At 31.9% G+C, this 15,120-nt stretch overlaps 1 protein-coding gene across 2 annotated transcripts; it reads right to left on the reverse strand.

Moving 5' to 3' along the window:
• Window positions 1-1,971: 1,971 nt before the first annotated feature.
• On the reverse strand, window positions 1,972-11,212 carry LOC115725132 (protein disulfide-isomerase 5-4). 2 transcript variants are annotated; one of them, XM_030654565.2, is made up of 15 exons: window positions 11,004-11,212; window positions 9,957-10,047; window positions 9,554-9,648; window positions 9,105-9,162; window positions 6,911-7,095; window positions 6,738-6,795; window positions 6,462-6,502; window positions 6,289-6,363; window positions 5,195-5,251; window positions 4,785-4,851; window positions 4,097-4,237; window positions 3,234-3,455; window positions 2,521-2,673; window positions 2,354-2,431; window positions 1,972-2,277 (listed from the first exon to the last, which is right to left on the reverse strand). In XM_030654565.2, the coding sequence occupies exons 1-15, from the start codon at window positions 11,042-11,044 to the stop codon at window positions 2,200-2,202; spliced, it is 1,440 nt and encodes a 479-aa protein (XP_030510425.1). In that variant the 5' UTR covers window positions 11,045-11,212; the 3' UTR covers window positions 1,972-2,199. The 2 variants fall into 2 exon arrangements, with proteins under 2 accessions (XP_030510425.1, XP_060973234.1); XM_061117251.1 differs by having other exon boundaries at window positions 1,972-2,431; window positions 11,004-11,187.
• Between the last annotated feature and the right edge of the window lie 3,908 nt (window positions 11,213-15,120).

Consider the following 15,120-nt stretch of genomic DNA (forward strand, 5'->3'; position numbering starts at 1 on the left):
CATCATCTACATTAGTGCCAACTTGCTCGTCCAAACCAACCCCCAGATCAGTTTCTGGGACAAAGGTCCCAACAACACTTCTAGGGGTTACATTTCGAGGAGTCTGCTCCAAATTCACATTCTTCTTCACCTTAGTCACAAATAGTGGCAACAAGTTGTCCACACTCATTTTTGCCTTCATGCTCAAGAACACTCGTAGTTGACTATCTTTCACTAAAACCTCAAGTGGAAACTTAGTGCCTTTCATGTACATGTAAAGAACTTCTAACTTCAATTCATACACCAAGGGGTCCACCTCCAACTCCTCATGCAAAACTTCACGCAACTTTTTCAGTGTACAGTCAATGTCCAATATCAATGTCTTACTTTTTGAGGAATCAAATACCCAGTTGAAACCCTCCAAAGTCCAAACGCCATCATACAGTACAGGCACAAATACAGATGAATCTGTCCCAAAGAAATACAAACAAACTTACATTTAAAAATCACCATACTATATCGCACACAATATGGCACAACATCGCACAATATCGCCTTAAGCTAACATAATATAAACCAGTTATGATGTCGCACAATAATCGCACAACAAAGGAAAGAAATCGCATAAAGTCGCACAATATCACATAGTCAACAAAATCGCATAACGATGCACAACATATCGCACACAAATCGCCAAACATCATTATCGCACATAAAATCGTACAATAATCGTACAAAGTCGCCAAAATTAATCATGTCATCCCTAACCTCAGATTTCTCATGACATCGCACAAAACATCGCATGATGTCGCATAAAATCGCAAAAAACAAAAAAACCCAGAAAAACACAGACTGTTAGCCACAAACTCTACCTCCATTTCAAGGACACAAAAGTCACAAATTACAACTAACAACGTTCAGATCCATGAAATTCAACAAAAAACTGCACTATTTACTAAGAAAAACACTTACCCATTGCTTTGTTGAATGAGGTGGAGGTTGAGGGTGAAAATGGTGGAGGTGGCAGTCGGCCAGGAGAGGATCGAGTGGCACTCGACGGAGTCGGCGGCAGTGATAGAGAGGGAGTGTGTGTGAAGAGAGAGAGAGAGAGAGAGAGAGAGAGAGAGAGAGAGAGAGAGAGAGTGCGTGAAGAGAGAGAGAGAGTGTGCGTGAAGAGAGAGAGAGAGAGAGAGAGAGAGAGAGAGAGAGAGAGAGAGAGAGAGAGAGAGAGAGAGAGAGAGAGAGAGAGAGAGAGAGAGAGAGAGAGTGAGTGCGTGAAGAAGAGAGGGAGAAGGAGGCAAAATGTTTGGGATTTTTTGAGTTAGAAGAGAGGGGTATTTTGGAGTCACTAATAAAAGAATAGGATAGTTATAAAATTTTTATAAGGGTGGTATAATTAAACACCCTATCTAATGTTTAAGCATAAAATGTCAAATTTCCCAATTAAAATCCCTTAAACCACGGAAGCCCATTCCACCCCTATCCTTGTGATCTGTGAGCTTTTCCACCTCAATTAATGAACTCCTTTATTGTTGTTTGATCTCCACCAAAATTTACTAATGGTACGCTCAATATAATTTATAAGATAATCTAATGTGATTTGTTAACAATATAAATATAAATACTTTTTAAACAAAATAAAAAATTTAAATATTTTTTCCTAAAAAAATAATATATTATAAATAATTAAATATATTTTTAGTAAAAAAGTAATTTACACATTTTTAGTACCAACTTTCAACGTAACTTCTCCGTAAATTTTTAAATAAAATATTTTTTAACTGCTTACTAAATATTTTTTTATTACAAATTTTTTAAAAATTACTTTTTTTTTTCAAAAACACCCTTAGTATATATCCTTGTGGTAGTTATGAAAATATATAATCTACCAAATTTAATGATTTTCATGCAATATAACACAAACTAATTGTCATTGCATGTTTAATGTAGATTGTAAAATAATCTACCAAATTTAATGATTTTCATGCAATATAACACAAACTAATTGTCATTGCATGTTTAATGTAGATTGTAAAATAATCTACCAAATTTAATGATTTTCATGCAATATAACACAATAATTGTCATTGCATGTTAAATGCAGAATGTAAAATAGAACTGTTGTGACAATGAATAAAATACCTTGCCCCCACCATCTAACAAAACTTTCGCACTAAACTTGGTACTGGAAGATAACACTCAAGAAACTTTACTTGCCTCTCAAAAGTTTTTCCCTAATTCAACTTTTTTAATAATTCTAAAAGTGTTGTGCAGAATTGAATCCAATATTCCAGCTACCTGAAACCCAAAGACGAGAATATTTAGAGGCATTCCTAAGAATAAAGGGAGGAAACAACAGATATGAAGTACTAACCGTGAAGACACCTCCAATAATGGCACACACATTGGTGATAAAATGTGAAAAGGACTTCGGATTTTCTGTTATCAAAACCTGGTTTAGAAGGTAAAGAAAATGGTGAGGTAAAAAAACTAAATAAAATAAACATCACTAAGTACAAACACAATACTACAAAACACTACCTGCATCGGTGAGAGCTCGAAATGGAATTTTGCAGTAGGTATGTATACACTTTGAGCAACACTGCTGTGGGCCGTGTATTCATACTCCTCAACTAATTTATGGGAACCTCTTGTTATGACTTCTGTTTTAACGACCTGAAGATAATGCTCTATCTGCAGTGTCCATTATTAAGAAATATCAAATATTTACATATTTATTTATTTTTCTTTTATTTAATTGGGTGATGAGAAATTCTTTCATAATCTACTTTGCAAGTATATATTATATTGAGTTAGCAAAAAAAAAAGTATATATTATATTGAGTTACTAAAATTTTATGATTTATTGTTTGCCCAACTGATATACGCCAGTGATAAAATACAAATACGGTAGGAGAATGAATAGAGAGGGGAATGATGATGTGTAATTCGCCTAACCTGAAAAGCTGAAACACTTTTTATGGTTTAGAAACCGAAACAAAAAAACTAATGTTCAAAAACCCAAGGAAACATTTCTGATAGTTTAAGGACAAATACGGCTACTAAACAAAGTAACCCAATGAAAACAGAAGTTTCTATATCGAGAAGAATGAAAAACCAATAAAACTAGTTAAGAAATTTATGGGGCCTTAATATCAGAACAAGAAATAAGAGAAACATAAGAGAATGTTATTATCATACAGTTAAGCCTATTTTCATGATTGTCTTATGTGTCAGCGTATTGGAAAACTTACTGTAACATTTGCACCTATATCTCGTTGATTAATGAATTTCCGGCCATTCAATCTATCATGGCTTCCTCCAAGATAAGGTATCAATCGCTTCACGTCACTCATGACTTTAGGTGTAATCTTCTTACCAAATGAAAGGTGTGATACAATATGTGACATATTCATTTGAGAAGCATCAAAAGAGTGAGATCCTGAACGAGCTGAAATGATAAGATTCCCAGGAACCTGCCCAGTAAAGGAAAATCAAATTTAGAATTGAGGAAGTAAAGGGACAAGCAATGAAAGGTTGCCAAGAACTAACGCAAGATGAAATGATATTTTGATTAGATTACATAAAAATAATAATAATTTTAAGGGTTATTGGCACCATAAATACTTAAGTTTGTGTATGTGCTGCCCTTAAATAAGTAACATTTTATTTTGACAGTACAAATACCTAACTTTTAATTTCTGTTGCAAGCTTTAGTTTTAACTTAATTAGATGCTTTCATAACAAAAAGTTAGGTTCTTTTAAAAACAAAAATTAAAAGTTAGATATTTATGTGCAACAGTTGAGTACACATAGTATTTTTGCTGTCAACAGCCGCAAATAAAAATTAATAGTAGCCACAAAACTTGAAATTTAGGTATTTATTCCTTTAAAAGTACTAATTAGATATTTAAGTGCAACACATGCATAAATTTATGCCAGCAATAACTCTTATTTTAATTATTGTTACATTAGCATGACAATGGAAAATTTGACGCTGTCAATAAATGTGAAGCAAAATAGTACAATAAGAAATCAAATAATTGTTCATGTTAAAAGGTAAGCATTTGTTTCAGTTCTAAGCTTTGTAGTGTTTCTATCGCAATTGGAAACAAACCTTTTTCACGCGTACATATCCTTCAATTCTACATCCACCAGCCTTTGGTGCTGGTCTTTTTGCATTTTCTGTTGTATTGCTACCTCCTGGAAGCTGTTTCTGAGACTCCAGTTCAATAGGTGCAACCAAACCTTCCATCATCTGTCATTAGTCGACAAAATGAAGACATCATTCATTCTAAATTGTAGGTGTTGCTATTTAATCACATTCACATCACTGACTGGATTGACCATTGATAATCTCCCTGTAGGCTTTATATTTAATAGGAGATTGTCCAAGCAAATAGACTACTTGGTGTTTTTGTAGCCTTTTTGTTATTTCATTTTTTTTATTTTGCTGGCAGTTTCTGTGAAGTTTGGGGCTGAGTTGTGTTGTTCTTAGTGGATCCTAGTTGGAATTAGTTATACTTTTGTAAGGGTAGCTTGAAATTAAAGAAGAGTAGACTCTTGTGGAGAGACCAAACCTCTCGAAAGATTGGAATAGGAAAGACAAGCCTCTTGCAAGTTCGATTTGTATACTTTGTCAATGTTTTGCAACAAAGAATTCTTTGAGGGATTTCACTATCTGTGTATTGATTTCTGATAAAATATTTCTACTCAAGGAAAATTCTATCAACCTTTCAAAGCAATCAGTCAAAGTTTTATGAGAGATGAAGGATAACTCAAAACATTTATGCATATGTACATACCTTAACCAAGCTGTCTGCATCTCGATCTCCATAATAAGATTCATGGTCATGATGTCCATGATCAAGCCTGTGGCAGAAAATAACCACCATATCACATCAGCAATCAGAATCACACTCACTCTAGAACCCAATATTAAACCTAGTCACTCTTTACACATTTCGATCACCATGCAAGAAACAATTAGATGACAATGTAACAATCCTTCAAGACATTAGATTGATTATTGATACAAGAATGTGTGGACAGGTGATTACATTTCTTAATACTATGAGTTTTAATATAGGGCATGTGTATGCAGACCATGAGCAACACTTTTTTAAAAAAGAAAAATGAAAACTTTAATGTGACACAACATAGCAGGAATGCCTAGAGGGACATCATAAAACTAAAAAATGCAACATTACCTCACCTCAAATCACTTCCTTTTCGGAATATGCGAATGGATGGATACCCTTGGATATGATGCCTAATTTTGTGAGAAAGAAGAAGTCAGTTAAGAGACCAAGCAATAAAATGTAAACTACAATAACAAGAGATGCAAAGATAGAAAATCATAAAGTTGACAACCAAAATGACCATGTCAATCTGCAACACATCCACGAAATTGTCAAGCACTTAATGTTCCAGGAAGCATGTCATTGTGATGAAATGCAATCAACAATTTTCACATCTTAAAAGTATATAAACACACAGAAACATTAAGATGAAACCTAGATCTCTACTTAAATATCCTTGTGATAGAATAACCTTAAAGTAGAAATATTCTATCAGCTATTTCCACAATTCAGCCCTTCCACTTACAACAGCCCACTAATACAAAAATAGGAAACAATTACTATAAGACCAGAATACAAAGTAACCCCCTGCCAAAGCCATTCCTTTGGTCTCCTAGAGTGAACAAAGTGTATTGGGGCTTATCACCTTGTGCCTTCAAAAGAAACATATTACCATTACAATTATTCCCATGTTTACATCTTTTAAAGAATATTTTATTTTATTTTTTTGGCGTCCACTTTTCTTCAACACTTTAGTGACATCAGAGAATTTTTAACTAAATCAATTCCTAAGGGCTCGTTTGGTACGCCGTGTTGTATTGTATTGTATAGTATTGTGTTGGATTGTATTACTACAATACTATGTTTGGTATTGAGTTGTATTAATAGATTGTGTAAAACTATATTATCATTAACATAAACTCAACCCCAATCCTAATCCCATCCCTGGAGACCCTGGATCGAAGTTGGACTCCGAACCCCGAGCCCTTTGTAAATATTATAATACAAACTAATATGAATTATTTGTTATGTATTCACATTGTATTAAAATTTATGATCGTAATAATTAATATAATAAGTTTTTATCCAAATATAGTGTTTATTATTACTTAATACAATATGACCGGCCTACCAAACGAGTCCTAAAGGATGGAATGGCAGAGAGAAAACACTGAAACATTTTAGGATAAAACAAATAAGCTTAAAGCTTAGATCTACAAAAGCGTACCTCTTACACAGTTCACCTTCTAGAGTACAATCAACCCTTCCCATAATTATACGTCCATCCAACTCTGGGTCATATCTGAATACAAGCAAAAAATAAATAAATAAATAAAAGAACTTCAGTGTAAAGGCAACAATTTCTTAATAATAGTTGAATGGAAATAATTAAAAAATTACTTTTCTCGTATTGTCCTGGCTGCCTTCTCCCAAGAAGGTTTCTAAAACAAAACAATATAAGCATTAAGTACAAATGGGTATCTTAATAAAAAAAAATAATGCAAAGATAAGCTCTCCTTTGATTGCAAGTTATCAATGTAATTTAAGAGATTCCTCTTTCCAACAAGGAGGAAAGAGAGGAAGTACGAAAAAGAGAGAAGTACATATGCACATGGATATAGTGTACGTGCATCATAGACTCTCACCAAAATTCAGTGATAGAAGTAGAAAATTTACCAGGCGATTACTCCAGTAGCACCAAGGAGCAAAAAAGTTGACAATTAAAACTGGATATCTACAAGAGAATTGTTACACAAATTATGGGAAGATAACACTTTAATTAGATAGCATAAAAAGTCTTCCATGGTCAAATCATTAGCTGAGAATTGATTTAAACATGGACCACTTACTGGTGAGAAAATTTATCAAAGTTATTTGCTGTTAGAGCAACAGAACCTTCACCAGCTTCTTCATCAACTTCATCCCCATGCTTAATGAAATTTGACATTGGTTCTGAGTGAAACTCAGCACCAGTAGGTTTTAAATCTGCATCTATGGAGAATTTACGTATTGTTTTTGTTATATTCAACCTGTTCTGAAAGTGAGGAAACTTAATGTCAGGCAAAGTCTATAATATCAATCAAAGTAACAAAATAATAGTGAAGAATAAAACCTACAAATATATATATATGTATATGTTAACCACTACATTTCTAATAGACCTCAGGATTAGATGTGGTAGAGCTTACTAAAAGAGGTATTTGCTCGGGTCATTGTAATGAGGACGAGTATTGGTATAGTATACATATGAGAGTAGCAAAGGGAAAGGGTGTGGAATGTTTTGTTAAAGGTGTAATACCTGTTTAGGAGAGAACCAAGCTCTCGAAATCTTAGATATTCAGTACAAACTTACTCCATTCTCGCTACTGTCCTATTAATTTTGACAGGTTATTCCTATCAATTTCTTTATAAGGATATTAAGCTCTAAATATGTAAACTACAAAGCTAGGAACTCTTAGATGAACTCAGATTTTCGTTTCAAAGCAACTCATTAATCCTTCTACATTTTGCTTTGTCTTGTACTAGAGGAATCCTTACTTTAGAGATGCACAAACTCGATCAAAAAGAACAATTAAAGTCTTTAAACTTTGAAGGGAACAGGATTAGAATAGATCTATACAGAACAATGAGACAACTAAATTTTATATGGGAAGTTTTATTTGCAACTCAAAAAAGTATAAAAACACCCTATTTTACTGTTTTTATTTTGAATAAATTAAATTATGCATGTTTTTTTTAATTTGTACTCATTCTTTCTGATATTTTTTTTTCTTTTTCACATTCTAAAAAAATACGTTTTTAAACCAAGAAATATATAAAGTTTTATTAGAGTAAAAAAAATTGATATGCATTAATTAGAAAACGGTATATGAAAACGAGGTAAAAGAAAATATTGAAATTATTACATAGTAAAATATAAAAGAAAAATTATCATCAGTAAATTTAAATATTAATTTCAGTTGATATTTTTTTAATATTGGAGCGCAAATAGATTTTCTTGTGGTGTAAACATAATAGTATTAAAGGAAACTTCATGCACCCCTTCTCATACTTTTTTTCACTTGGAATATATGAGGAATAGGAAACTATAGCAGTTGCTAAGAAGGCACCCATGAGAAACTTAAACCTCAAACATTGTGGAACTGGCAAACAGAATAAATATATCAAAATGTAAACATAAAATCTGAGAATGAAATCATCAGAAATTTATATCTCCAAAGGCTACAATATGTTTAAGATGCATGCATCATGCATCACCTAAGTGCTTCTTAAAGAATTTAGATACAAAATGTAAATGAAATATATCCCAATGAAATGTTTGCAAGACATTTGGAAATATATGATATCTTTCTTCTTTCCTTTTTCTTTCTGAGAAGAAACTGAACTTGTGTTAATAAAGGAGAATTTCTATTAATAAACTGTTCTTGTCTGGTTTCATCTCTTTTTTCTTAAAAAAAATTATTCTAAAGCACGATATATTTCTTGTCTGGTTTCTTCTATTAATAAACTGTTCTTTCCTTTTTCTTTCTAGGAAAGAAACTGAACTTTTGTTAATAAAGGAGAACTTCTATTAATAAACTGTTCTTGTCTGGTTTCATCTCTTTTTTAACATTTCTTTTTTCTTAGAAAAAAATGTTCAATAATTTTTTTCTAAACTACGATATCAACCTAACCCTACAAGACTTGGGGGCAATGAAACTATAGCAATTGCTATGAAGAAAAGTCTGACTTTATCACTGTAGAAATGTACAACAGGAATCTCCAATCTCTAGCTAAATCAACATATAACATTCCTTTGAACTTGTTGATGCTGTATAACAAAATAGCCACCCAATATCGACCTTTATCCTATGGACTTCCAGAACTATCCTCGAAATCTTAAAAAATTATATTGCTCTGTGCTCTCTAACCAGATCACCCCAAACAGCCATAGCAATTATAGCCACAGACGTAGTACACCATTTGGAATACAAATGAATTCTTGATAAAACTACAAGAAAAATTCATCAGTGGACCAAAAAAGATTGGGATATGGAAACTTACTGTTCCTAGTATATCACTCACGTCAACTGATGCAAATTCACACGACAGTGTAGGAAAGCTACAACAAAATTGAAGCAATATTAGTAATGTAGTGAAGAAAATGAAGACAAGGAGAAGATATAACTATTCTAATTATAGTTACTACATTTATAAACACATCTAGAAGACTGAGGTCCCAGCATACCAATTGAGAAGCAACTCTTATAAATACACCACCACCGGTTTATGGTCGAGGAAGTACATTTTTCTAAAGATACTTGTGCATGTGAAAAACAACATAATCGAATACTTACACTGAGCTTCAAAATCAAATCGAGACCCAACCACATTATTAATCAACAACCTAAAACTCACAATATATCTCTAGGAGCTTAGTCAAAAAAACTCTCTAAACTATATAAAACCAACCTCTACCAAGGAACCATCAAAATTCAGTCACTGAGCTATACCTTATATCAAAATCAATACGTAAGTAATCTCCATCGGTACTCTTGTCAACAATGACAGAAGTAGAGGTGCTGATGGTTAAATAGTTATTCAGTTCCTGCAAAATACATCATTCAAGAAATTGTGAGAAGAATCAAGCAAATGAGTAGCTAAACTTCCTAGCTTTTTAGAAGAAAAAGAAAATCACAAATAAAAACTGGTAGACGAAATATTAGTCCTAACAACAGAACAAAAAGATAGTAAAAACAATCAAAATATATACATAAATATATAACAGCGATAGGATCGTGTCAGAAAAAACCCGCCAAACATGATTCCGAGATTTATGAAGCAACAAAGTCATTCTATTCCCTAGTCTATATGTTAAAACCCAAAAGAATCAACAAATGTGATAAGATAACATACCATTCCAAATAAAAATACCATGGAAAGAGCTGCAATTATGGATAATCCCGCACCGGATAGTGATGCCTCAGTTAAATCTCTTGGGATCTTCCTGTAGACAAGGAACGTGATAAATGAATTAACAAAATATCAGAATCAGAAGTTTATATGACTTCAAACAATCCATGACCAAACCAGAGAACACAAAGCATAAAAAAGAAGTGAAAATAAATCAACTTAAGAATTCACAGTTTATGAAGGTGACATGACAGCATATAATACTCACTGAGATTAGATAGAACTGTTCTCAAAAAGTATATAACTATGGAACCGTGGTTCTTACCCTAATCACAGGGCATTCATATAATGCCACCAAAAGCTCCTTTTTTTGTCATTAAGTAATAATAATGATAATTAAAAAACATCATTCAGAGCATCTCATATTTGGGTTTTACGCAATTCCTCCTAAATCATCACTGTGCTATACTCTCATTAGTAATTCAATGATTTCAAACACCCACCCATCTCCGAATTGTACAACAGAACAGCACTACATCCACCAAAACAATGCCAGAAATATAATAGTCAACTCAAAACAGTTCACCAACATCAAAAATAAGAAAAATTTATTAGTTATAAAACCTCGTTCTAATTATCCATCCTGAACACACAGCAAGGAATCAAATAGTTAACGTATGAAGGAAGAGCATATGAATAAACCCAAAACCCCAAATGCAATGAACCAAAATCGTCAAACCAAGCATTATAAGGGTTAAAATATGGGGCAAAAATTCCAATGTAAAAACAAAAACCCATTAATCCCCAACTTTTAAAAATCCAAGATAATAATCGAACATAAAGAAGCACCCCCAAACAAAACAACAAATAGAACAAACAGGTTAACGTTACAATGACTCAATAACATATACGAATCTAAACAAAGAGATTTGATGGTGCCGATTACGATTTCCACCATCATTAAAAAGATAATGAAAGGAGCTCTGGCACTGCTCAGAGTAAACGAACTGGAGTATAGTGAAGAGAGAGTGAGAGAGAGGGGTCAGAGACCTGTAAAAGTCGACCGACTTGAGCTTCCCGGGCGAAATCATGGTGGACAGATTTGTTGTTGATCAGAAGAGAGCGATGCGAATTAGCTCACGTCCCAATAATAAATTCGGTCATTACAGATCTATATCATATTTATTGAATTGTTTTGGGTCATTATCGTTCCGTTTTATGTTGTGTAGTATGTGTTTCTAATTTGTAAGAAATTTTACACAATACATCTAAATGGATATTTTGTTTAGAATTACTCCGTATATTATTTTTTAATTTTTTTTTTTAAATTTATGATTTAGATTTCTTAAGTGGTTTTCACGGTGGTTTTTATATAAATTACTATGCGGATTTTAGTTACAATTTAGATTGTTCTTTTAGTTGCAATAGAGATTTCTATGTGAAATTTCGTAAAAAAAAAACTGTTTTAAAGTATAAAAATAAAAAAGTCCCTATTTTTTTATACTAGGTTATTATTTTTTAAAAAAAAAAATAAAATATGCTTAGATAAAAATTAGACTTCACGATCATTACATAGGATATTATTCGGAATAGAAGAAATACACAAACAACCATACTGATTGTGGATAAAAAAAGCTCACTTAGCCACATTAATTACAAAATTTGCTAACAAAATAAAAATTACAACAAGCAAAACACTGAGAGAGTCTATTACAAAAATTAGCATAGTTCTCAATCTCCCAACAGAGCTTTAGATCATTGAGCGAATTGATAACCACCCTAGAATCGCTCTCTATAATGATAAACTTCCAACTTTCATCCTTAGCAACTTCCAGCGCCAAGCAGCAGGCTGCCGCTTCACCACAAAGAGCATCAGAGAACTCTAATCTAGTTGTATGCACCCCACACACCACTCCAAGGTTTCTAGCCACAACTGCAAGGCACATGCTTTCCATCCCCACTTTAACATCACAATTTAGCTTAATCCTTATGGGCAAATCAACTTAGAGTTAAATTAGTAGTGGTGGTCCAAGAAAGAATTAGTCATCATACAGTTACAATTTCACAAGTGTTTAATAACCATTTTCTATCAATGGATTCAAACTATATGAGTTGAGTATTCTGTGACCAGAATCCACTTGCACTATTCTAACCTAATACAATTATTTAAATAAGGAAAATGGGCCTTCACAATTGGGGTAGTTCATGTGAGGGGGAGCTGGGTTCAGTATGTCGTACCCACTTCTATTGGCCCCCAACTCTCACACAAGGCCCAAAAGAGAGGAATTTAACTTTTAAATAAACAATTGGTAGTCATTGAATAAGCCCAAATCTAATTGGGCCTAAATAAAATTACTTATGTCAAATTTTATTTTAGCAACCTTGTCCATTTACTTAGTAAAACTTAAATGGGCTTCCTATATGCATCTAAGCCCAATAACAAACATATAGGCTCACACAGGTTAAATGATTTGGATGGGCCCTATCATGTTACTAGGTTTACACAGATGAAAGAAGTACAAAAATTACCTGTTACAAATTATTCATAAGATCTATTGACAATTGGACTATGATTAAAATCAGATCATTGGATCTGTCAACAAGTTAATCATAGCAATTTAGATCAAATAAATAATAGGTTTGTTAATTTTTTTTTGAATAAACAATATAAATAAATAAACAAACATTGTCCATGTAACAGATGTGAAATAAGATATTCATACAATTAAATTATTATTCTTAAACTAACCAACTAAATTTTTGAAAATTTAGGGTTGTTAAAACAAACCTTAAAATCTCAAAATAAGAAACTAATTTTAAAATATCTAGGTTTATCAAATTAAATTAAATATCAAGTAAGATCAATGATTTGAAAGAAAGAATCTTCAATATCACTTTCAAATCTTATAATTTAATTAAAATAAACCAATTTTTTAAAATATATTTGGTTAGATAATTATTATTTTAGGAATAAAATAATAAATAAATAATAATTACCATAATTATATGTCAAAATATCTCAAATTAAGCAATATTCAAATTTTTACAAAATATCTAAGTTATTTGAATATTTAAGATATGATTTATAAATTTCCAATAAGGAAAAAATGATATATATAGAAAAAATATCATTTTTTAAACTTATAATTTATAAATAATTAAATATTTAACAAAATAACAAATTTTGAATTTGAAAATATTATGGTAAGTGTATCTATAAAAATATCTATGTTAATTTCAAATTTATTAATTATTTAATTTGTCATATAAGATAATTTTAATATAATATTTTAAATAAAAAGACAAAGTTATCTTTTAATTTAAAATATGTTAAATATCAAAATATCTAATCTTATAATTAAATAATATATAAATATTAAAGAAGTTAACAAATTTTTAAATCTAACCATAATTGGAAATATTTAAAATTGGAAAAATAAATTTTGGGAAACAATCCCATAAAAAATTGGATTTTTGGAAAAAAAAAAAAAAAAAAAAAAAAAAAACCAAAAATTGCAATTTGGGTTGGTTGCCCAAGAATGGCTGCATGTGCAGCCCCAGGAGGCCGCGCGGAATAAGGGACAGGGCGCCGAGAAAACTCGGCGCTTGTAGGGTCACTGGCGGGCGGATGTGGGCGGACAGTAGGGGTGACACGGGCGTGTCACGCGCGCGGATTCCTGGCTTGTCCGAGTGCTCGGTGCACTCGATGCACCCACTCGACAGCCATGGCTCCTAAATTTCAAAAATTCATAACTTTTCCAATTTTTATCAGAATCGAGTTTCGTAAAAACAAAAATTGCTTAATTTTTCACAAGGAATCCAAATAAAATATTTTCAAAAATAGAGAAATATTTTTCATGGAAAAAATTCGTACAACACAAACTTTCATCACATAAGCACATAAACCAACATGAAACCATCTAAATCAACACAAAACATATAAAACATCGTTTTAATTCATATTACATGAAAGTAAATCATTACCATGGCTCTGATACCAGTTGTTAGAAATATTTTACCAGGATCTAGATTTACTAACAAGTATGTTTGATTAACTTCCTAATATGAATTCTAAAACAATGAAATAAACACATAAGAGTTTAGAAAACCTTACATTGGGTGCAGCGGAATATTATGACTCCTTCCATTCAGATCTCTAGCCCTTGATTCCTTTCTGTAGCAGAGCATAATCAAGATCTGAATCTGGATCTCTTTCTCTCATTCTTTGATGCTGATTTTCCACACTCTTACATACTATGATTGAGGTACCACTTGATGTGTGTGGGCACTACTCTATCACTCAAGGGAATTTCGAAATTAGAAGAGAAGAAAAGAGAGAGAGAGGTGCGGCATAGCTTTTCTCTGAAGCAAACAATGTGCAAAGTCATGAGTTTTCTGAAGCCAATACTTTCTATTTATAGAATGCCCTCTAGGTTTAGGTTAGAATTGTATGGCATTAAAATAATGAAAAAATAAATGGCGAAAACCTATGCATAGTGGGCGGCCAGAATAGGAAATTGGGCCTCACTTTGCAACTTTCCCATTTTGTTATTTTTCATTTCCATTTTCTCAAAAATGCCAATTTTCCAATTTAACCATTTAAATGTCAATTCTAATTATTTAATAACTTAAAAAATAATTATTAAATAATATTGTCATTTAATATATTTATTAATTTAGACATATAAAGTATCTTAATTAATAAATAAATCTAGAATCTCTTTTCTTTACAATTTCGCCCTTGCTTAGTGAAAATTCATAAAGTAGACATAGTCTAACTTTAGAATTATAATTGATTAATCAAAATCAATTAACTGAGTCTTACAAGCAGTATGGTCTCAACTAGTATGGGGACCATGGGTCTATATAACCGAGCTTCCAATAAGTCAAACCGAATTTACCAAGTAAATTCCCTAACTTATTAATTCCTTATTGAATCTACTCTTAGAACTTGGAATTGCACTCTTAGTCATATAGAACGCTCTATATGATCCACGATATAGACACGTCATTAGTTATCCATTGTTATAATCCTAATTTGATCAATGATCCTCTATGTAGATGATTTACGCTGTAAAGGGATTAAATTACCGTAACACCCTACAATGTATTTTATCCTTAAAACACTTAACCCTGTATAAATGATATTTCAGCTAAGTGAAATGAG

This window comes from Cannabis sativa, chromosome 6, assembly GCF_029168945.1.
Source record: "Cannabis sativa cultivar Pink pepper isolate KNU-18-1 chromosome 6, ASM2916894v1, whole genome shotgun sequence".
Classification (NCBI taxonomy): domain Eukaryota; kingdom Viridiplantae; phylum Streptophyta; class Magnoliopsida; order Rosales; family Cannabaceae; genus Cannabis; species Cannabis sativa.

Excerpts from the sequence above, each read along its gene's own strand:
- LOC115725132 (XM_061117251.1), bottom strand. The coding sequence starts at position 11,044 with ATGATTTCGCCCGGGAAGCTCAAGTCGGTCGACTTTTACAG. Across the intron at positions 6,503-6,737 it reads GCTACTGGAGTAATCGCCTG|AAACCTTCTTGGGAGAAGGC; the intron begins GTAAATTTTCTA and ends GTTTTGTTTTAG. Across the intron at positions 5,252-6,288 it reads GAAGGTGAACTGTGTAAGAG|GCATCATATCCAAGGGTATC; the intron begins GTACGCTTTTGT and ends TCACAAAATTAG.